We start from the raw sequence: 24,567 nt of genomic DNA, 5'->3' as shown, positions 1-24,567 counted from the left end.
TGACAATCACATTATTTTAATTAATCTGCGGTTCAATTAAAATGACTAGCCTAGTGTTTCTTCATTGACAGCATATTATATATTTTTGTAACACCGAGGGGTTAAGAATAGAACCTTCTGGGTTTAGGCTTTTTGTTTCAGTTTGCTTTTAAGTATTCACACATGACCTTTTATGGAAACAATCAATACAATTGCAGAAATAAAGGAACAGTTCTAAAAAAAGGTGCAGTTACATTGGCCTCCCCCTGTATCTTTTACTTTGCATCTGGCAGTGTCCAGGTGCCAAGGCTATCAGATTGTCTCACCTTTATGGATGTGCTGCAGTCAAAACGAAATGATTTGGTCTGCCCGTTTTCCAGATAGACTTTCAAAACATTTGGCATAAAAAGAAGTGAATTGTCTTTAACCGTTTCCTGTTTAACAGAAGAAGGTGGGGTTAGTTAGTGCAGGCCAGCTGAACTAGAATTGTACTTCTGGTCCTGGAAACACATGTCTATAGTTTCTCCTAACCACAACATAAGAAAGCAACGAAAATCTCAAAGGCCAACCAAGCGGTCCCTCTGGCCATATCTGAGTGAAGATGTTCATAGCAACATCATTTTCCAGCCACAGTTAACTCACCTGATTCAAATAAAAGACATTTGCCCATCAAAAAATCAATTAAAATTTTTTAAAATTCAAGTTTCCCATTGGGAAATATAGTACAAACATAATTCCTTTGTAATCAGACTCCTGTCTGGAATTACAAGCACAGACTTGCATAGAGCAGGATGGATTGCGTAGCAAGAGGACCCAGAGCTGCACTGTGGCTGGCACCCGATGGCAGTAATGACAGTGAGTCACAAGCGTTAACTAGCTCTGAGAGTGAAGTTACTTTGTGAAACTCTTTTTAATCCATTTAGAAATGTTTCTCAAACTCAAAAGGAAAATATAAAGAAAGGGTTAATGTGTTAAGAGAGTAAATCATTAAGTCTATAATGAACAGATCGTAATTTAGAGATAACTTAAAAAGATACCAGCTTAAAACACAATTCAAAGTAAACAACAGAAATGTATTCCTCCAGATTTTTTTCAGTAGAACAACTGTGAGAGATGAGAGAGGTGGTAGTGGCAGAGGGAGTCCCGTGAGGCCGGGGAAGGTACTGACTTATGCACACATAGTGGATCACAAAGTTCCCAGGGGTTGGGGGAGCTCAGCAATCATGAAAGTGTGTACCCCTTGGTTTGCAGACAGGATGTTCAGACATTTGCTAGAGTCTTACAGCCTGAGCACATTCAACTCCAGCATATGTATATTTTTAACAGCTTCCCTGCCCTTCATTGCCTATTTCTTTCCCTGAATCTCTCTCCCTCCTTCCTACTTCTACACATCTCCCAACATGCCTTTCCCACTACCCAATTCACTGAGTAAGTCTGCACCCAGGTCCAGAAGAAATGGTGCCCCAGAACCGAGTGGGGTAGACTGGGAAAGAAGTCACCAAAGCTGAGGAGTGGGCACATGACCGAAGGTTTGGCATCCACAAGCCTGTCATTAGGCAGCAGCGGCTGCAGGAGACCACGGGTGCTTAGAGCTGTCCTCACCCATGAGCCTATTATGCCCAAGGGGTGAACTGACTCTGCTGAAGCTGCTTCTAGGATCATAGTCTTTCTAAAGATTTCCAGTCTTATGCTTGGAAAAACTCCCAGCAGAAAAGGTCAGTTTCAGGTGATCCTTTGGATTCCTCTGTGCCTGGAACCTTCCAGCCTTCAAGTGGGACTGTCTTACTGCAAATATATTATGTATCATAATCCCACATTTGAAGGATTCGCAAGGGTCCACCAAGGCGAGCAGGAGAGACTATGATAGAGTGGGACTTAGGAGTGTGGTGTGGGAAGAGGCAACTGGGAGAAGAAGGGCCTGCTTTCTCCAAGTTCAGGGGCTCTGCCTAGGAATGCAAAATCGAACCAGCATTTTGGCTTCTGTGCTATTTTGATTTGTTGAAAGACCAGAAAACTCATTTTACTGAGAGGGAAACTTTACAATGGAAGCTTCATATTTTTTTCAAAATACATACTCATCCATTTTATGGAAGAACACTTAGTTGGAGGAAGTTTCAAAGAGGCATATTTTACTCAGCATGGACAAGGCAGCGTCAGTCTTCCACATGAGATGAACTCCTTTGCAAAGCGCTTCCTAACATCGAAAGCATTCTAGAAAACACTGGCCTTCCCCATATCTTGGCTATGTGAGAGGGGATTAAGGCATGGCCCAAGGATCTGGCAATCCCATTGTGACCTCAGGATCGACACTCCGGTGCAAACCAACAACCAGGTTCAGCAGAGGAGATGACTATTAAATTTAGTCCAAAGCCACCTCAACATCGTAAGTTTTCTAAGCTTGGTTGGAACACATTATACCAGAATTAATTTTCAATATGCTGTTTTAACAGTGGACCTGTGTAATACTTTACCCACGTTTAAAAGAATTTGATTTTGATCAGAGGCAAACTGTCTAATGTAATTAACCAAGGAAAAGGCTTTCAGGACTTTCAAATGTTAACTGTTTCCTCCCTGTCTAGCAAATGCTCCACAGTTCAAGTTAATTAGGAATGACTTGTACATTTGGTTTGGAACACCTAAGTCGTGCTTTTGGGATATTTATATTACCATATTCTTTTTTGAATGCTTTGAATGACTGATACCTCCACTTCTGCACCTATGCCCTCTGGTACTGCTTTTTAACCTTCCTGGAATCCATTTTCTAAAAAACAAAGACATTTTCAGATCTGAGAAATGAAAAACAAACAAACAAACAACCAGGTTCAGATAGATCCTTCTGGCAAGATTACTGGCTTTGCTTGAATGCAGTGCCCCTGCCTCAGTGACTTGGCGTCACAAAGCAGGTGACTGTTCACTCACCGACACTTGGCCGTTGATGATGACCTCCTCAGAGAAGCGTACTTTGACCGGGTTGGACTTTAATCTTGCCTTTTTTGCAGCACTAATAAATGCTGATTTGGGAGACTAGAAGAAAAGAAAACATTTCATCTGATTACTGGAAGCATAATGCAAACTTGTTACCAGCTGTTTTTCATCTTTGTCCTCATAGATATGCAGTGCTAAAATATAAAATGTTTGGCATATATCCATTTCAAGGATAAAATGCAAATTGTGGGTGCAGTTGAAGCCTTACCATGTCCATAAACTGGTAAGTTTGATTGAGTCACCAGACCAGAGCTACAAACAGTATGTTTCATGCTCTTATTAAGTACATAGCTAAGGATCTTTAAAACGGTAGCAAATGAAGTGCATAAACACTGCTTCTTAGACAGTTTTGAGCACAACGTGGAAGAGGAGGGGGTGGTCTAATCTAATGTTGGGCATTTGGCTAGTTGATCATTAAGTACCTATTTTAATGAGGTGGAGAAGAGCCACTGACAGGCTGAAATGATTGATAATCCCAGTGTTATTCATGTGAAGAATATGTAGACATGTAAGCAGGCAAGTACACACATGAACACACACACAAATTTACACATGTACTTGTTTAAGCACTCATGCCCCAATGTATCTGGAAATTGAGTTTTAGCTTCTTTTTGGTAACTTCTGATCTGTAATCTTACTGGGCCAGGCTAGAGAGAAAGCTTTTTGACTTACAGTTGCAAGTCGAATTCATATTCTCTCCATTTTACAGATTCTTTGTACTTTGTGATCCTGTCCCTTTTACTAGAATGAGGGCATGAGCAACACAGGTCTTCTTCAGAAACTGGAAGTGGCAGGAAAGAACTTGCTTAGAAGGGTGCTGAGGTTCTGGGGGAGCTTTTGCCTAACCTTTGTAAAATTTCTTTATTTGAGAATAATCTTTATTGTATAATTTTAATAAAGCCTAAAGAGAAGGCAACTCACATTTAGTAGGTATCTACAGTGGTACTTTGGTTCATGAATGCTTTTGTTTGCAAACAGAAGTGTTTTGCAAAATTTTGTTTTTCTTTGCAAACTCTGCATTGGATGACAAACAAGACCGCAGCCATCTTTCTCACACAAACACAAATGTGGCCTTCTTTTCCACAATTATAGAACAAATTAAGTTTGTGAATTGAGTTAGCACTCTACTAGGTTGCCAGAATCATTTGTTTGTTTTAAAAAATAACTACGTTCTCTACTAAACCTAATATAGAGGCAAATTCATATTCTGAAGCATATCCTAGCTTATAAGCTGTTTTATAAACTGCTATGGTTCAGAACATTGGCAATTGCCTTTGGTTCAGACTAATGGCAAATAGTGTAAGATGCTGAGGCTGTTGAGTAACAAATTTTAATAACTGACCCCAGAATCAACACAAGGGTTTGACATTCTGGGTGATATATTAATTTCAAGGCACCAAAACCAACTATAGTAGATTTTACTTTGGATTTCAAGTAAAATGAAAAAAAAAATCAGAAGGATTCCAATTCTTGTCAAATACAAGTGTCTTGCAGTCATTTAAATTAAAAATAACATGATATAACGGGTGAATAAAGAGTGGTCTGTTCACACAACGCACACTGCACTGCCATAAGAAGGAATGAAGTGCCAACATTTGCTACAACACGGGAGAAACTTGAAAACACAATGGTGAGTGAAAGAAGCCAGACACAAAAGAGCCACAGATTGTATGATTCCATTTATATGAAATGTTCAGAATAGGACAATCCAGAGGGACAGAAAGTAGATTAATAGTTGCCAGGAGCCGGGGGAGGGCAGAACAAAGAGTGACTCTTTAATGGATATGGAGTTTTCTTTGGAGGCAAAGAAAAATTCTGGAACTAGACACTGTCAATGGTTGTACAACACAGCGCACATACTTAATGCTACTGAATTGAGTACTTCAAGTTGTACAGTTTTAAGTGGTAAATTTTGTGTTATGTGTAATTTACTATAATAAAAAATCACTACTGAAAAAAATATAAAACGTGTGTGTGTGTGTGTGTGTGTGTGTGTGCGTGTGTGTGTGTGTGTGTGTGTGATGGGTGTAGTTTTGGCTTTAATACTGGAAGAATCCTATTATTTCTAAAAATTTTCTCCATACCTATCTCAACTTTTGTGGTGAGAAGCGTCTCACAAGATTGGATAGATGGATGATTTGTTCTCCAGAGCTTTATCTTACCCAGTTAAGCAAGACATTTTAGGAGAATGGCTGTCCTCTTGAAAAACAAAACAACAAATCCAAACAACTCGGAATGACCACTCAAAAAACCCCAGCTTTAAACATGCTCAGTGTGAGCTTTCGAAGACCTACTATAGAGCCGAAGTGATGGGACAGAACTAGGTTCATCAGGGTCTGTGTAATTAGAGGCTGACTTTTGTGATGATTCACAAGGAAATTATATAGCGGAGGGCTCATTTCCTTCTGATATATCATTTTTTAGCTGAAAGGAGAACATTCCTCTTCTTTAATGATTTTAAGCTGCCAGTATTTATATTGGCACAATGGGTTTAGCACAGGGGAAGCGATTGTGAAACAGTTACCCAGATCAGATGCTACTGATTCCATGACATGCTGCCATGCAGTAGGACCTGCTTCTCCAGATTTGCTGGTGAAATGAAATACTCCCCACGTGTTCCAGATACGGAAGTTCACTTTTCAACGTATGTTTAAAAAAATATTTTTTGATAAAAAGTCCTCCTGTCTGAAGGCTACTTAATGACAATTGGCAAAGTAATGGCTTACTCCACTGGCCAGAGTTACAGTGGATGGAGGAGTGTAAACCAGTCAGGGCAGTAGTTTCAACTCCGTTTTTTCTTTACTACTTAAAAAATATACAACGTGCCCCATTCAAAAACTTGGTGAATTAATTCTTAGTAACTTGTAGGCACGTATCACAAGTATTTTGTATCCTGTGGTCGAAATGATGAGTAATTACCATTTAGAATATTCAGATCTCCTGCAGTTAGTTAATTTTATTAGCGGGCCCCTAATCAATCCCTGCACCTCTTTCCAAATTTGCTGCTGCCCAGGTGGCCACATAGTCTCCTAATGCTTTTAGATTCTCTTAGAAGTCATTAGAACACGGCCTGAAAAAATCACGTAAATACAAATTAATTTCTGAAACTGAAGTATAAGGCCTTGAACATGCAGGTCCTGTAGCTCTCCAGTACTACTGATGCACTGGGCATTGGATGCCACATACTGTTTGGTAAGGGCTAGCCTACAGTTCTCTCTAGGTGACTTGGCTTGGAGTCTCCATCCAGCAGACCTCAGGACAAGAAGAGTTAATCTGGGAGGTGCTGCCAGGAGGAACAGGAAGGTGAGCAGCAGAAGGGACACAGCAGGGGGAATAAGTCACTAAAGTGCTCACTGTGAAGTAAGGCACCGGCTGTAGGCCACTGCAGCTTCTCCTACTGGGGACTCCTCGGAAGCAAGGCAGATCACATGCATCAGTGTTACGCTGTCCAGCGAGAGAGGGAGCTGGGGTATTTGTCCAACAGCTCCTACCAATCGTAGGTGGAGTGGCTGCTTAAATGGCAAATTTCACAGCTTCATTTTTCTGATGCCTCAATATCCTCATAAACAGTCTCTGAGCACCCTACCCAAGCAACCAAAGTGCATCAGTGTGATGAGGTTGGCACCTGCTACAAATTCCCCTCGCCACTCTTCCTTGATCATGACCTAGTGACTCTTAAAAGCACCAGTGAAATCCCCTTGCAACTTTCCTTGTGTGTTCCACCCTAGTCCCCAATCAAGGCACTTACCCACAGGTCCTCCTTCTCATCCTGCCCCCTACTCGCTTGGTTGAGCCTACTCCCTTGATGGTCCCTCCCATGAAAACACCTGGGGACTTGGCCTGGCATAATCAGCTATGACACAGGCCAAGGGGGTCAGGTGTATGGAGCAAAAAGGAAAGTAGATAGTGTGAGGCTGGGAAGCACACATCCCTCAGCTCTTCTGCTCACAAAAAAGTCCAAGGCAATGTGAGTCACGATAGCCCAGGAACATCAGAACCGAGAGAGCAAATTAGCCTAAGTCCCACTGAATTGTGGAAGTGTGAGGAAAGTTTGCAGAGAATCTAACTACTCTCTGTCTCAATAGGATTGGTTGGGAAGTTTCAGAAGTTCTAGCATTGGAAACTGTGGAAAGCAGAGCTCAAGGACAAGGAACAAGTTGACCAATGAAAAATCTGCCTTAAAAATAACAGTATGAGGAAAGAAGATGGTCTATCAGTCCCAAAGAAAGAAAACCCATGAGTAATCCAGGAATGCCCCTTCTAAAACTCCATCCTGGGGAAACAATACTGAATAAAGATGGAGATGTATGCGCAAAGATGTTCCTTGAAGCATTATTTATAGTAATAGCAAAATCTTTAAGACAGTGTGAAGAGACCAATAATAGTGGCTTAGGGGAGTCATGCTCAGTTCAAGGTAATGTTTTGCAGCCACTTAAAAGGTGCTTATAAAGAATTTTTGATGACATGCAAACATGCTTATTAAACAAAGAAGCAAAATAAAATTATATGTGTGACATGATCTCAACAGCTAACAAGACATACTAAAAAAGACTAGGAGGAGATAGGACACAACATTTATAGGGTAGCTGTTAGGGTTTGTGTCCAGATGTCCCCCAAAGGCTCATGCAATCACAGGTGGTTTTCTCAGAAGTGGCTGAATCTAGAGTGTGTGATGCTGGGATTAAGGGTGTGTGATTACTAAACCAGTACATGTGATTAGGTTGGCACTGCTCTAAACCCAGTCATGTGGATAAGGTAAAAGGGGCAGGAAGATGCTCTTAAGGTCCCTTGTTTTTGCTACCTTGTGGGCACCATGAACTGTTTCTCCTCTGCAACACCCCTCTACCATGTGCTATTCTGCCTTGGAGCCAGCCAATTATGGACTGAAATCTCTACAAACTGTGAGCTAAATAAACCCCTTTCCCCTCTAAATTTGGGTGTTGGGTATTTTGTCTCAGCAATGAGAGAAAAGAAACTAAGGCAATAGCCTCTGAAGAAAAGGTTTGTTGATGCCTATTTTTCTGTTTCTGAAATTATTCTGTACCTTTACATTTTTTTTCTAAGTAAAGAGTATGGTGAGGGAGGTCTCCATAATACTTTTTAAAATGACACAAGCAGGGCCGGGGATTTAGCTCAGTGGATCTGCCACCTACCTTACAAGTGCAAGGTCCCGAATTCGAGCCCAGGTACCAAAAAAGGGGGAAAAATGAGACAAGCAATATACTTAGAATTACTTTTTTCTTTCTTTCTTTCTTTCTTTCTATTTTGAGACAGGGTCTGGCTATGTAGTTCAGGCTGGTCCTGAACTCACTATGTAGTCCAGCCTGGCCTCAAATTCAGGGTGATCTTCCTTCTTCAGCTTCCTGAGTGCTAGGATCACAGATGTGTGCCACCATGCCTGGCCTAGAATTACTTCTTATCAAAACATTTCAGGGACCATAAGACTCTTCTCCTAGGTTTCCTTGACCTGAGCCTTCCTCAAAGGGGACTTTTGTGGCTAAGTCATGGTAAGATGCTCTGGACACAAGTGGGGTGTAGTAGGAAAGTGTAAGTATTGGCTCTCTTGTGTTTATTGGCCCTTAACCCACACAAGAAACGCAAGCAACATGAAAAGTGCTGGCCAGCATGTTGCAAAAGAAATTAAAATGCTAATTTTTATTGTCTGTAATAAAAGTAGAATTTATGGATTTTCCCTTGGTCTGCTGGGTCATCTGTTTCTGCATGTCAATCCTGGTTGCCAACAGGATGTTTAGCAAATAAATGAAACCCAGTATTTGTTTACAAAGCAATTTTCTGGTAAGAAAATCCAAACCCAAGAATACAAGTGAGAAATCGCCATCTCCTCTCTCTTCCATTTACTCTCTGCTTCCTAGCTAATGTATTTAAGTGACTTGAGAGCATCAATTCTCACAATTCAGAGGAGGGAAAAGTCACTTTGGACTGGAACAGTAAAGGGAGACTACAGGCCGGACAATGGTTATCAACTGGGGGCAATATTGTTCCAAGGGATATGTGGTAATGTCCGGACTTGTTTTTGTTGTCACAACTGGGGAAAAACGCGCTACTGCCATTTGGTGAGTAGAGTTTGGGGATGCTGCCAAACATCCCACAATGCAATAGATGGCCCCACTACAGAGAATTCTCCTAAATGTCAACAGTGCCGGCCTGGGGTAGCACTTGGAATTTGGGCTGAGACTTGAATGGTGAGAATGAGCCAGCCAGGCTGAGGAGGGCGTCAGAGTGGAGTGTGTGGTGGGCATTGCAGGAAGGAGGGATGGTGAGCTTCGAGTCCAAGAGGAGAATTCATCAGCTAGGATTGGACAGGGGTTGAGTGACTGTGAGCAGAGACTGGCGATTGTCCGCTGGAACATGAGACATTCACTCCAGAATGTTGAGGCTAAACACTGATTTTAATTGAGCTCAGCAGCCAGAGCCAATTGAACTTGTAGAAAATCCCAGACTGTCTGCAAAAAGGAAAAGCCCCAGGATTCAGTCATTGATAGTAAAGAGTATTCATACAGAGAACAAGTTGCACAGATCCAAACTGCAAAAAGACCAAGCAAAGCCACATGACACAACCTTATACTTGAATGCCAAACTCCTCTTTCACTTTCTTAAGCTTATTACATGGGGTGCAGTGGTACTACCCATTGAACAAATAATCTGAGTTGGAGTAAAATGGTTCTGGTCTTACATTCCTAATGGGTTACAAAGTGAGGAGATAGAATTCAGGAAAAGACGACGCAAACTTGAAGTTCTAGCAAGAATTCATAATTGTTCAATTGTTCCTTACTATAGGCATTTATATTGGTTTTGCTGAAATGTATTTGCCTACAACAAACAAATTAAAAAGTGTGGGTGGATTTGAAGTGAGAACGACAATTAGAGCCCAGCTGTACTTTATACTGAAGCATATGTTACGAACCATGGAATCCTGAGGTGGTGGAGCAAGGGAGCCCCTGGACATGTGATCGCACCCATTCCTCATACGGATGAGAAAATGGAAGTTCCGAGGAGCTCTGGAAGTCACCCGTTACACTGCTGGGCACTAGATCTCAATTCTGGGTTCTCCTCTATCCTGAGTTCTCAAATGCAAATGTATATGGTAAGTTCTATCAAAGTGTTAGGGCTAAAAGACATAGTCAGTATTAAATTGAGCTTTTACTATACGCAGTTATGTCCTAGTGCCCCAACGTAGAAGTGCTCTAATTCCGTGGGACAAAAAAAACAAAAGCTTAAGCAGGTTGGAATCTGCCTCTCTCCCCGAAGGCCAGACAAAATACTGATGGGCATTGTTACAGGAAAAAAATCTGAAGAAATTTGCCTCGATGAATCTTAGTTCACTTGACACAATATGAAAAGCACATACAGTGGCAAGTCTATAGAAACAGAAATTAAACTAGTGATTGTCTTGTAGTGAGGATGTGAATGGGAATTAATTGTAGGGTGGGAGCAAGGAACCTTACTAGGGTGCAGGAAATATTCCGAAACTGGATGGTAGTGATAGTTGTATACTTGGGTAAATTTTGGAAGACCATTGAATTGTAAGTGAAAAATGAGTGAGTTGCATACTATGCAAATTCAACCACGATGACGTCTTTTTTAAAAAGTTATGGGAACTGAAGACAGTATGATTTTCAATCCCTTTCCACCTTCCTAACTAAGGTAACTGAAAGCAAATTCTGAAAACCATTATTTCCTTCAACATCTCTTTTAAAGCAGGCTGATATATCCAACTATTTAGATGGTGGCAAGGATAAAACTTATGCTCCAACCTCCTACAAATTAGATATCCCCACAGGACTTGTAATTCTTAAGCTGGAAACCACAAGAAAGTCTTGACTTTTGTGTTATTTCCAGATGTGAGTTCCACAGGACTGAAGAAATATCTGTTAAGAATTTTAGAAACCATTACGTTCTTTTCTCTCTAATGAGTAGTTTTGGGACATGTGGTATAAAGTACAAATAATCCAGATTTGAAAACTCGTGTTGTAAACAGTGTTATTCTTCTCAGCTGTTATTTCTTGTGGCTTTACTGGAGTGTATGGTGGAGACCAGAGGCCCAAGACCATTCTTTGGCAATTTTATTCACAGAACACTTACAGGATAAGGCTGGATGACAGTGAGGAGTATTGATTCTTTGCAGCTTCTGTAAGAGAGAAAAACAAACATATTTACCAAATGCACAGAGCCGAGACTCAGTGGCGGTTTTCTTTTGAAACCAAATGTGTGATGTGTTGGTGAATATTCCTTGGGTTCCCAGGGTAGTGGAAATCAAACAGCTCAGAACACCAAAATCAAGTATTTCCCAAGTATACCAAACCGTCCTTGGTGGTTCATGTCAGACCATATTATCTGTGCTGCTGAGCGGTCAGTCCATTAAAATAAAACCTGTCGAGGAAAGAATGACTTTAGAAAAATCAACTCAATCAGCCTCGATGCTTTTCACTGCTCTCAGAAGTGATTGTCCTCTTCCGATTTTCCTTTGGCCTACTTAACTTTGCTGTCGAAAACTTTCTCTGAGTTTTCCAGGAAGGGGAAGGGATCTTAAAAATTTCTATCAATTCATGGAACATCGTTATCTTCTCAGGGTCTGCATCACAAAATAAATATCACTGAAGGTTGCGTTTGCTTCCCGGATCGTGCATCAGTGGAAGTCCAATGCCTGGGACCCTGAGCTGATAAGCATTTCAGACAGGCACCGATTGGGAAATATCTCTCATGACAGGGAACACTTCCTGGCTAAAGCAAAGCAATGTAATCTAATGGTTTATTTAATTTCCTCCAAGTAACCCAACCTTTCCAGTGACTCAAACCCTTGAGAGAAAATCATATTATGAGTTATATTTCTTTCTCCTTCCTTTCTTTGTTCCTTTTGTATCATAAGAAAAAGGTCAGTTGCCATTTTGCTGTTGAGAAGCTGATGTTTTCTACTTCACTTTGTAATTAATTATCTGCTTTTGTGACTTATTGCTCAAATGACTAAGGCATGGGGGATCTGTTGCAGTTCTGTTCCCTCGAAGAGGCCACTGTGAATTGTATTTCTCTCACTGACTAATCTGTGGCTTAGCAGGCTCACCCTAGCTGGCTGGACTATGTCCTACTGACGTCATCCGGGCGAATGTGGGCCTTGAGGTAGGGAGAGAGAAGAGGAAGGAGAGGGACCATGGAACGGGTAAAGCTCAAACTACAGCTCCAGAAAGCAACAGTATACTTAGAATGATAGAGATGCAGGTGCAGGTGTTATGGGCGGGGTGCACACTGCTGACAGTGGCCTGGCTGCCCCCACAAGTTCACCATGGTCCTGGTGGCAGCAAGTCCAATAACTGTAGCAGACAGAGAGCAAAAGTGTAACCAAACGAGGCTTCCATGGGCAAGATGAAGGATCATGCAGTGCTGGTGGGTGTGTGGACACAATCAGCAATTTGGGGCAGCAATCTGTTATCCCTAGGTCAATTTCAGTGTCAAAAGCACTGTCACCTAACACAGTCACTGTGTCACAAAGGAATTCTGACATTAGCCTTTAAGGGGATAGGGACAAGGATGTTCCTTGCAGAAGAATATATGAAGTGAAAAGCTGAAGGCAAGCTGGGCTTCCATTTCTAGGAGAGGAGATAACAAGACAAATATGCAGAAAGCAATGCAGATGGAAGCAAAGTACTGCTTCTTAGCTTTCAATCTCTAGGCACAGGAAACATCCAGCAGATAAGAAGTGTGAGATCGGCCCCCAGACCCGATTTGTGAGTGTGGTGCTATCCTAGCGGACCCGTCTGCCCTGTCTGGCTGGCTCTGCTCAGATTTGCTTCCAGAACCCTCAGAAGCATGCAGTGGGCCTCATAAATCCATCCTGTGGGCAGAGTTGACTGGACCTAGGGTGTGGGGATGAGTCAATCAGATTTCTTCTCTCCAGAATCAGAACTAAGAGGCACAGAGATGAAGAGGGCTTGGAGATGACACACATTTATGGCAGGGTACCAGAGTCAAGGCTCCAGATGCCAGCAGTGCTCCTAGCAGTCTCGATTCCCATCATTCCCGAAGCTGGTTACTCACCATTCTATTAGAAATAAAACAGTTGATGTAAAATTTGTCAGCATGTTACCTCTCACCATTCTGGAAAAGAGCCTGTGTTTTCTCTCACCTGTAGGTATTTAATCATCACCTGCCAGACAAGAAGAATTAATTCCATAGTGCTTCAGATCCCTTAGGAGTCCTAAACAAATCTTAGGAAGAAAAAAAGATCAAAGCCATATGTGTTCATATGTTATAGGATGCCAAGATGGATTTGGACAGATTCAGACGCAGCCCCATACCAATAGATGCCAATCGTCACCATATGTGGAAGAGGGGTGCTGTGGGACACTCACAGGAGGTGTTGCAAACCAGAGTTTGGAATCCTTAACCCCTTACTTCCCTTAAGGTCTGATGAAAGACTGTGAATATTTAAAAACTGAAAATAGGAACTAAGGAGAGGCTGGCAGAGGCTACATTAGTGTAATGAGTCCTCCTGCAGGGAGGCAGGCCCAGTGTGTGAGTTCCAGGGCAAGATGTAGAAGATACAGTGAAATTATTGGCCTGGGGTCATTTCTAGAAAGCCTCCAGATCAACAGAGCTTCTTCTAGGGGTGAGAGGGTCAGAGCAGAAAGACGATGAAGCCAAGGAGCATGGAACATAGCCAGCCCTTGGATTCTGTCTGACTCAAGGGGGCTGAGGTTGGAGTAACTCAACTGAGAAATCTCCCAGAAGTCCACAAAAGCACCTACAAGAGAGCCAACTCTGATTGTCTGCCGCAGACACAGGCACCAGGGCTGGATTCTACTGGTGCCAATCAAGTGAGAATTTTCCCCCTTTTCATCTCACCACCCTGGCCTCATTTCAGTTTGGAAGGGGAGATAGCTAGAGAAGAAGTGGAAAAATAGAGAAAACATTGACAGTGCCCCTTAACACACGACAAGCTTCCCAAGCCTGACATAAGGGCAAAGGAGTTCGTGGAATTGGGAGTTTCACTCTTACATGGCAATTGAACATTTTAATTACACGTTACAGATTGTCATGACCACAAGTAAACAAGTGACTGGAAAATTTTTCTGCACCTGTTTAATACATTGCATGACCTACCTGAGATTTTCTTGAGGGCTTGAATTGGCCCTGCAGAGCTATTATAAATAGGCAATGAGGGGAAAACACAGTTGTCATTTAATTGCACCCTCTGAAACCTATGCTACATTTATTCCCAATTTCTCTTTGCTTTTATAGACTTGAATAGACCTTGTTCTTTGAATTCAAATGAAAAGTTTAGACTAAAAGAATTTGAACTTAAAGAAGAACAATAAATTTAAACCTAAGAACGAGGGATAAAAACCAGGCATGGTGGCACATGCCTGTAATCGTAGCATTCAGAGGCTGAGGCATGAGGATTGTGAGTTCAAGGTCAGCCTGAACTATATATTGAGATATTGCCCCCCCCAAAAGAAGGAGAGATAAAGATCAGATTGAGGACCTCAGTTATTTGTTGATAGTTGGCTTAGGTCTACCCTCATTTCCTTGCCGTTTGGGACTCCAAGAATAGCCACTGGGTTCATGAAAGCTAGCAATATGATGAAAGTTACAGTCTTATGTAATGTAATCATGGAAGTGACACCCCATCGTGTTGGCTGTACTCTCTCAGAAGCAAGCATAAGCCCCAGCCACACTGAAAAAGGGGCTTACAAAATTATGGATACAAGGTGGCATGCGTCACTGGGGTCTATCTTATATTCTGCCTGTCACAATAATAAAGAGGGACTTAAAACCAAGTAATCTCAAAATAGCTCAAAAGTAGTTTCCACCTATGACTTCACTATTCACAGATTTTTTTTTCTGTCAATAACTTCAAGAAGTGGCATTGCCCTGCATATCTTGTTAATTGAAAGATGGGAAACGTTTTTCAAAATCTGTGTATTATATGTCAAGTCTTTGTATCTATAGTGATGCTCTGTGAATTTCTTGAAGCATAATCTAGAGTGATTTTAATTTTACAATTTGAAAAATTACATTATCTGCATTAAAATAAAATATTTTCAAAATGATATGTATCATTAAGATTGGGGATGTGCTTTTCTTGGTTATTTTTTCTCATGTATAATTATTTAACTATAATCTACCAGACAAGAAAAATTAACTCCCATAATGTTTTGGATCCTTTAGAATCTCTTTAATCCTAGGAAGAAAAAATAGATCCAAGCTAATTTAAAATAGCCGCAACAGAAAGATTGGGATCAGGAATGAAGATGCCACATTCAAGCAAGCAGATAACCTCTTTTTAGGAAGGCCTAAAATAGCCAGAGGCTTTTAAAAATCCAGTTAGAAGCGCATTTAGAGAAGTATTGCATCATAAATTCCAAGTAAACTTTCTACTTTTGAGGAGTAATTTCAAATTTCAGTGCCAACATTTTTAAATAGATGAGTTTGTTAAAAACATCATTTTAATCCCTGAATCACAGTGCTGACCCACAGGGAAACGGAGGCGATCCTACCCTACATAAACCTTTCCTGTCAGAGTTGCTTTCCCTTCCTCTCCCATTATTTCTTTGGCAGACATCTTGTCTCATGCCTTTTTGACAGAGAGTTCATTGTTTGGGATATTCAGCATTCATGGCTGCAGGCCATGATTTGGTATCGCATCCCATAGCATACTTTCATTAGATGTTGATGCAAGCAAACTATATGAGGAAAAAAGCTCAAATTTCAGTTTTGTTTTTTTGGTACTGTGGTACTGGGGATACTGTAGTAAGCTATACTCACATCCCTTTTCTATTTAAGAGAGGGTCTTGCTAAGTCACTAAATTATTCAGGCTGGGTTAGAACTTCCAATCCTCCTGCTGCAGCCTTCCAGAGTGCTGGGGTGACAGGTATTTATTACTAGGTCCATATTTTAATAAGGTAGAGTTTTCAGTAGTAACCCCCACCACTTTTGGCAGTGCTGGGATCCAACCCAGGCCTGGATGAATTTTAGCAAGCACTGCACCAATGAGCTACCTCTAAATCCCTGAAATGTTTCTCAACAATGAGGCAAGAGCTGGTGTTCTCTATATTTTAGAGCACCACAGATGGCACCTTTGTTTAACTGTCTTTTCCATTTTTTATTTATACCATCTTAATACTTCATTATGTAATCATGTTAACATGCACTCTTATGTATTTTCCTTCTGGATAAACTAATTAGATATCTTGATCAACACAGAGATTGATATGAATTTAACAGTGCAGTGAAGGGCCCTGAGATTGTCTAAGAGATTCGGAAAATGAAATAAAGTAAAAAACAAAAAAAACAAAACAGATAGGAAGATATTTTATGTCCTCATTCAAAAGTCTTACTTAAAGTAAGACCAAACAAGTTAATCACAGAATTTTAAATGTCAAAAGTTGAAGTAATCAATCTGTGAAGGTTGAAAAGTTGTTTGTTGTTGTTGTTTTGAGACAAGGTCTTGCTATGTAGTTCAGTCTGGCCTTGAACTCACTATGTAGCCCAGGTGGCCCCAAATTGTCAGTGATCTTCCTGCCTCAGCCTCTCAAGAGCTAGGATTACAGGTGTGCACTACCACATCCAGCACGAAAGGTTAGGTTTGAAGAGGCAAAATAACGAGGTAATTTGGGGCTCTGTATGGAAGGTTTTTGTAAACTGTAAAATGACATTGGAAAGTCACTTAAGAGATTGATGTGTAATTTTTTTATTTGGAAAGAAAGGTGATAAAGCTAAGTGAAAAGGGTGTTTGAACTTTAACTTCTAAGGTACACATGGGCACACAAAAGATTCTTTCTTCTTCCTGCACTTCAGAGTCCTTCAAAGGGATTAGAAAAATCTTTTTTTGTAAGCTAGTGCACATCAGTCCTTAACTTCTCTGCTGGTGGACAGCCACTGCTGATGGGAATAAGAACTGATTGCCAGCCTTTTTCTGATTATTCTTTGCTTGGAAGGGCCTTTCCTCAGTCCCAGGGTACTTTGTGATGAAGCCACTTATTGGCCTTTACCTTTTCTTCCTATTTGAACCTACAGATGTGAAAAGATCAGCAAGGTCTTTCTGACCTGATACACAGCCTAAGCGATTGCCTGTGATGCTGTTGGAAGTAGTGCTGACCTTCAGTTTCACTAAAGTTACTACAGGGCTCCGCTTGGGATGGGCTTTCATGTTTCATCTCCTTGGCCTTTGCAACACTCTGAATGGGGATTATGATTATCCACTGAGTCAATTCCTAACAGCTACCGAAGCCATTGGTGGAGAATGGAAATGTCTAGTAAATGACGAAGTGCTCAGAAAAGGTCAACACATTAGGGCTAAGTGTGATCTATCTTGGACTAGATGAGGCATTGATCCTTTGCCCAGTCTTGCTGAAGCTTGCCTCTCTCCTGATACAGTGGACCCTTGAGTTACGACCAGCTGGACATATGAACAACTTGGGTTACAATGGGAATTTTAGTTTTACCTTACAAACAAAGTCTTGAGTTATGTCCCAAATGCTAGCCACTTGTGCTTCCAGGTAGTCTCAGCTACAGATAAAGAATTCTAGAAGGAACATGACAATATCCTTTCCTGTGTGGGGTTCATTGAGAAATCCTGGGCCAGTGTCTCTCTATGGACCCTGAGATCTGCCTGTGTACAACAGAGAAACTTTGAAAGCTGTGCAGAAGAGCCTGAGCCTTCAATTGACCAACTTGAGTTACAACCAGCCCTCATGAAAGAACTGACTTCTTAAGTCAAGGTTCCACTCTATCTGAAAAGAAAAAAGAATGAGATTATCTGTCATCCTGAGTTATTTTCAAGGGAAGCTGTGGAGAAAAAGGACAAACTAAAGTTACCCTAGTCGTCAGAGCAGCAGAGATGTAAAGGAGATAGATTAAAGACTCCACTTGTGCAGTAGCAATGGCTTGGCGTCTACCAATTCTACCATGTCTCCTTCACTTCGCCTTGGAGTGAGGGGTTATATTTTCAATAAAAAGACTACCAGTTTAGTAATCAAAGGAAGAAGTAAAGAGAATGTAAGGACAGATCTTTATTAAGCAATGTGTTAAAGAGTTCATCCTGAAAAAGTGGATGATTGTATTGCTCACTTTTTCCCATTTGTAATACAGACTCCAAAGATGGCCCTTGTATCAGTCAGTGCTCATTAGAAAAACACCTCTCCCCCCCCCACAGATTTATAAGATGTTAGGCTTGCAGTGGTTGCCTACAGAGTCAGGGGTGGAAGAGTGCAAAAGGGCTGTCTGCACACTGGACATGGGAAGGATCCAGTCAAAAGTTGGAGGCCTGGACGATAGAGTCCAGGGGGAGACCCTATTAGGAGGCTGAAGGGTCTGTGATGGAGGGCTGAGAAGCCTGGACTGGAAGCTGGAGACTGATATCCAAGGTAAATGCAAAATGACTGGAGATCCTCTGAAGAAACAAAACAGAGCTTTCCATCTTTTTTCCCTTTTCATTCTACCCGGGCTACAAGTCTCATTTGTTGGTTCCACCCAGTCCCAGGCGAGTCTTCCATCTTTAGGAAATCCACTCAGCCACATTTAGAAAATCCACCTATTTATCTCAAAGTGCCAGCACTGGGGTTCACATCTTTGTGTAGTCTCGAACTAGGCCTGTGATTCTCTTCTGACAATACAACATTGCAGCAGTGCCATTGCATGGCTTCTAGGCCTTGCACAGGAGAGTCCTGGAAGCCTTACAGCAGTCCAGGGTACCTTGGAATGTCTCTTTAAGGAAAGCCAACTCCCAGGTAAGAATTTCAACAACCTTGGGACCCCTGCTGAAAGCAAGTTGGCCATGTGTACAAATGGTGAGGAGGGTGAGACGCCTGGCCAGCTCTGGTTTGGCCAGCTCTCCAAGGCCAGGCAACAACACAGGAATGAAGAAGCACTCTCTGACGTCTGGCCCAGTCAAGCCTTCGGAGGATGGAGCCACAGATGCCACTTAGCTGCAGCCACACAAGAAACCCAGGTGAGAACCATCTGGATAAAACCAGTCAACTCACAGAAGTGTGAGGAATAAGAGAGAATTTTATGAAGCCAATATGCACATTTGATAGACTGCAATGGACAATTAAAACATCATCCCTCCATAAAGAATTTGAAAACTATCTTTTTAAAACAACAGGCATTCACTGGGGTCAGTTTGAAACTGAACACATCTCCCTTATCAGACAAGGGAAAACATCCAAGCAATCAGCTCCCTAGTATATTTTAGTTGAAGCCTACACTAAAACAAAAAACACAAAAACAAAGCCAACCAACCAAACAAACAAAACACCAAGATTGTCTCAAAAAAAAAAAAAAAAAAAAAAAAAAAACCCTCCAAAAAAAGACCGTCTCATTCAAACATATGCTGAAGTGTGGAGACAATGTTCTTATTGCTGGGGACAGGGTCAGAACAATTGTAACATTAATTATGGGTTTTTGCAGATTGTGATGGAGGAGGAAAAAAGTAATCAACTTAGGGAAGAGGAGAGAACTCAATCAGCATCTTGGACTAAAAATCACTTCACTACAAAGAACAATTTGAGGACACAATTGGTAAGGGTTTGTGGAGTATATATTGAATTTTAAAAAGAAGGGATTAAAGTACATTGTTATGTCAGGTTTCAAATTAAATAGCTTACATACAACCAATGCCTTAACTAGGACTGATGGAGAAATCAGAATTTTCTGCAATGTGTAATTCACATTCTACTTGAAGGTGTTTTAGGCTTAACCTGTGATTTTGTGAAGAATATTAGGTTATTAAGTGCCAAATCCATATAATTGATATAGTGATTAACAAAATTAACATTTCAATGAGATGGTGTCACTTCAAACCTTTTATTGTATTCTATTTTTTTAAACCTCTGCAGTAAAACTCAGGTCTGACACTCTTGAGTTTGGGAGCTAATTCCAAGAGAACTTTATAGGCACATGACATCTGTGTTTGGGGTGATCTCACTTTTTGTCCATTTAATTCACTTTTTGCTGAATGAATGGTGTCTTTCAACTACTTATTTACCCAGTGGATGAAAATGGTACTTACTTATATTTAAGATTTATAAAAGGTAACAGTGTCTCTTGGGATAAAAATTAAATTGTACACACGAGGGACACTAAACATTTCTCATTTCATGCATTCTTTCAATAAATAATTAATGAGCATTCACCTGAAGCCAGTTATTTTGGATGCATCAGCAATTCACAATGTGGAGTGATTTTGCTCCACAGGAGGCATTTGGCAATGTTTGAAAACATTTGTATTTGGAATAAGTAGGAAAGGTGCTAATAGATAGAGGCCAGACATGCTGCAAACCATCCTATATTGCAAAGAGCGTCTCTGACAGTAAAGATTTCTATATAAGTACAGAATGTCAGTACAGGTAAGGCTAAGAAATCCTTTTGGCATTGATGAATAAAACAGACATGAAAATGCTTAATCTGGTAGCTTTCACCTTCTAGAGAGAGAGAAAACATTCAACAAAAATAACGACCCAAAACAGGAGATTTATCTGTGGGAGATAGGCTCCAATATCCTCAGCAGATGTTTAAAACCATGGATAGAACCAAACTCTACATGCTAGTTGGACACAAGCACTATAATACTTTGAAAGTCGATGCGATAATCAAGACAGGTGCAGATATAAAATGTAGGTGTGTGTGTGTCAAAGGGAGAGTCATATCCTAGGTAGGACAGATAGACCAGTGAGATTTCAGCACACTACTCAGAATAGCACACAATTTAAAACTTATGCATTGTTTGTTTCTGGAATTTTCCATTTGGTATTTTCAGACTGTGGTTGATCATGTGTAACTGAAACCATGGAAAAGTGAAACCATGGATAAATGGGGACAAGTGCATACTGTATATATAAAATACAACATACCGAAGGTGATGTGGTGGAAAAGAGGGCATTTGCGAGTGCCAGAGGGTGGGCTTTTGTGCCATCTTGAGCAGTGTGGACAAGTCTCATTAAGACGTGACATTTGAGTGATAATGTGTAGGAGATCAGGCAGTTGGCTATGCAGCTGTCTAGGGGAAAACCTTTCAGACACATGGGATTGTCGGTGCAAAGGCCCTCAGTGGAGCCTACCAAGGAAGACTGAGGACGAGCCAGGAGCCCAGTGACCTTTTTCATGGAGGGGGGCAGAATTCCAGGGAGGAAGGTCAGGGAGACTTTCAGGGGCCACATTACCCAGAAGCTGTTAGGTCACTGAGAGAGATGTTGGCTTTGGATATAAGTTTGTAGCAGAAGAGAGACAAGGTATGATATATGTTTGGAAAGGATGACTCTGGCCACTATGCTGAGAATGGCCTGTAGGAGACAAAGTGGAAGCAAGGACCTATTTAGGGGGACAAGGGGGAGCTGATTATTAGCAATAATTGTTAGATCATTAAGTGGAAGATTCTTTAGAAGGCCCTCTAAAGGGACCTATATTCTGAACAGCATTTCTTACAAGTCATGTTGGAAGGAACTGATAGAGCAAACGGATAACTTTAAGGACAGTATCCTTAAAGGCACTGCCATAGACCCAGATGAACACCGTAAGAAACCAGGTCACCATTGCTGTGTGCTTCACTGATGGCCAATCCAGCCATGGTTTAGAACAAGTCCTGAAGAAAAATGGAACAGTTACCAAGAAACAGCCAAAAAGCTTCTTTTATAGTATGAAATACAGTGCGTTTTAACTTGCAGCTCATTTGTTAACATTTCTCAAGCCTTCGCAAGATTACTGTTTTTATTCTCATCATCCAGAATAAGACTTCCCTGGTTAATTCCCTTCCTTTCCATCTCTATGCATGTCCCCAGTAGTGGGCACAGATCCCAAAAGATAAGCAGTCACTAGAATTAGGCTGGCTCTGTAATCTGGGACAATGTATAGCATACTTAAGAATTTAGTACACAGCAATTGTTCTGATATTTACTTTAGGAATCTTTACTTCTGGTCCCTTTGACATGCATAGTGGGCAATGTTACATAAAACAGCTTACATTCTTCACCCTCTCAGAGGCTTATCTGCTCTGAGAGTCTGGACACAGGGCCATGTTTGCTTTCTATAATGCAAGAAACACCAGGTTCCATGCCTAACTGGAGAGAAACCCTTGGCCCTTCAGGCTTCTCAGGTCTTCAGAGCAGTGGCGATCAGAGAAGAGGGACAAAGACTTAGTAAAGCTGCAGTTTACCCAGCTGGCAGAGGCAGGTTGGAAGAAAGGTCTCTGCTTCTGGAAGGCAGACTTTTAGCTTTTAATTTAAGAACTTCCAGATAGACATCTACCTGAAGCACTGCAAGCTGCCTTCTGCTGCAGCTCACATGGCAAGGGGGACAGGACTAGTAAGGAATGCAGGCCCTTGGTCCAACAGCTTGTGAGAAACAATCCTGTCTGAACACAAGTGGGTTTAGAAAGAGTCCTACCCTGTCAAGCTTCAGATGAAAACACAGCCCCTGACGACATTTTATTGCAGACTTGTGGGATATCTCAAGCCAGAAGCACCCAAGTAAGTTATATCCAATTTCCTGATCACAGGAAATGTGAGTAATTAATGGCCGTTGTTTTGTTTTATTTTATTTTAGAGATACGGTCTCATTATGTAGCACAGGCTGGCCTTGAACGCACTGTGAACCTCCTGCTTCAGTCTCCTGAGTGCTGGGATTACAGGTGTGTGCCACCATGCCTGATGTGTCTGTTGTTTTAAACTGCTAAGTTTTGAGGCAATTTTCTATGAGCAATAAATAATTATAGGTAGGATCCAGATAAAGAAGGAACACTACCAGTATCCTGGAAGCCACCTATGCTGTTTTCCAGATAAACCCTCTATGGTAACCACTGTTCTGATTCCCAACACCATACAATAGTATAATTTCATTTGAAACGTCATGTAAATGTAATTGCAAAGTATGAACTATTTTTTCCTCCTATGTAAAAAGGTTTTAAGATTCATTCAGAATATCATGTGTAGTTTTTGATCATTCATTCTCATTGATGTAGAAGTAATTCTGTGAATGCATAACAAATTATTTATCAATTTTACCACCTATGGACACTTCAGCAGTTTTCAATTTGGAATTGTTCAATAGTGCTGCTATTACTTGTCTTGTATATGTTCTTTGGTGAACAAACCTGTACATTTTTGTTTTATGGATACCCAGGAATGAAATTTATAGGTTGTAGGATGTGCATGTGTTCAGTCAATTACCCTGTTATTTTTTTTGGCTATATCATTTCTTCCCCATCCTGTGATGTGTATCTCCAATTATATAAATGCTAACAGCCTTCCTTTCCTGCACTCTTTTATTCTTCTTAGTGTCTTACAGAGTCCCTTAGATTCTGTTCACGAATAAGAAGTTGCAGTCCACTAATACATGCATTTATCTTGAGTGCATGTGGAGATAAATGTTATTTGACTAAAAGAATCATGTTGTGTAAGTGATCAATTTATGTCCCACAAAGCAGGGCTGGGAGAAGACTGTCTTAAAGTTATGTAAAATGTAATTAAAGCTTTGTCAGTTGAGCAAGGTCTACTGAAAAGGTGTAAGTAAGTTGCAGTGAACTCACACAAGCTACAGAGCAAAAACTGTATGAAAATGATCAAGAGCCATAAAGTCCTGCAGGTGGAAATAGTCCATTGCTCATCATGAAGAGTCGGAAGAGAAGTAAACCAAATCATCTCATTTGTTTCCGGCAGCTTTGACATACTCATAGTATGAAAGCCTTCTTTCCATTATCTATTTTCCTGTCTATATCTTTGAGGATGAGTCATTTGATGCATTAAATATAAAAATTTCAAACAGCCTTCTAATGGGCTCAGAACATCCGAAGTAGTCTCTAAATATATGGTTGACTCAATTTAAATTCATTAAATAAAATAAAATTAGGTAGGCATGGCAGGGCACTCCTGTAATCTCGGCACTGTGGGAGCCTAAGGCAGGAGGACTGTGAGTTTGAGCTGGACAACTTAGCGATTTTTGAGACCTGGTCTCAAAATTAAAAAAGAAAACAAGGTGGGTGGGGATTTAGCTCAGTGGTTCCACTGCCTGCCTTGCAAGCGCAAGGATCCGAGTTGGATCCCCGGTACCAAAACCAAAACCAAAACCAAAATAAAAAACAAGGACTGGGGAGGGAGGTATCTCTATGGGAAAGCCCTGGGTTCAATGCACAGTGCCTCAATAAATAAATAAATAACTAAAAACATAAATATTAAATTAAATTAAATACATGTCCTTAACTGAACTTGCTGTATGTTAGATGTTCAATAGCCACATGTCCCCAAGCTGCCATATTCCATCACTACAGAATGATCTGTGGGACAGTGCTGCCATTGCTGTTCATAGAGAGGTATTTTCCCAGGAAATCAAAACATGATCTTCATCCAAAATGGTAGCATCTTGTTCTAAAGGAGGGATATTAGTCAGATTTTCTGCCGCGGGGACACAATATGTACCTGACACCTGCAATTTAAAGGAAGAGGGGTTCAATTTGGCTCATAGTTTCAGAGGTTTCAAAATGGTCAGCTGCCTTGCAGGAACATCATAGCAAAAGGGCATGATGGAGGTGGAGGAGAGCTGCTCAGCTCATGGCAGGCATGAGGCAGAGAGAGAGAGAGAGAGAGAGAGAGAGAGAG

General features: G+C 41.0%; 1 protein-coding gene across 4 annotated transcripts in view; it reads right to left on the bottom strand.

The window, feature by feature from the left end:
• Positions 1 to 24,567, bottom strand: part of Frmpd4 (FERM and PDZ domain containing 4) — an 862,356-nt gene that overhangs the window by 32,301 nt on the left and 805,488 nt on the right. For all 4 annotated transcript variants that reach the window (XM_010613974.2, XM_010613977.3, XM_010613976.2 and 1 more), the window contains 3 exons: positions 11,068 to 11,113; positions 2,899 to 3,003; positions 306 to 413 (listed from right to left, as the gene is read on the bottom strand). In XM_010613974.2, coding sequence (XP_010612276.1) covers positions 306 to 413; positions 2,899 to 3,003; positions 11,068 to 11,113 — 259 coding nt within the window. The remainder of the gene's footprint in view (positions 1 to 305; positions 414 to 2,898; positions 3,004 to 11,067; positions 11,114 to 24,567) is intronic.

The sequence above is a fragment of the Fukomys damarensis genome, unplaced genomic scaffold (assembly GCF_012274545.1).
Source record: "Fukomys damarensis isolate Sample0158 unplaced genomic scaffold, DMR_v1.0_HiC HiC_scaffold_39, whole genome shotgun sequence".
Lineage (NCBI taxonomy): Eukaryota > Metazoa > Chordata > Mammalia > Rodentia > Bathyergidae > Fukomys > Fukomys damarensis.
Note: the sequence above shows the minus strand (reverse complement) of the source record. Positions and strands in the feature narration are given on the sequence as shown.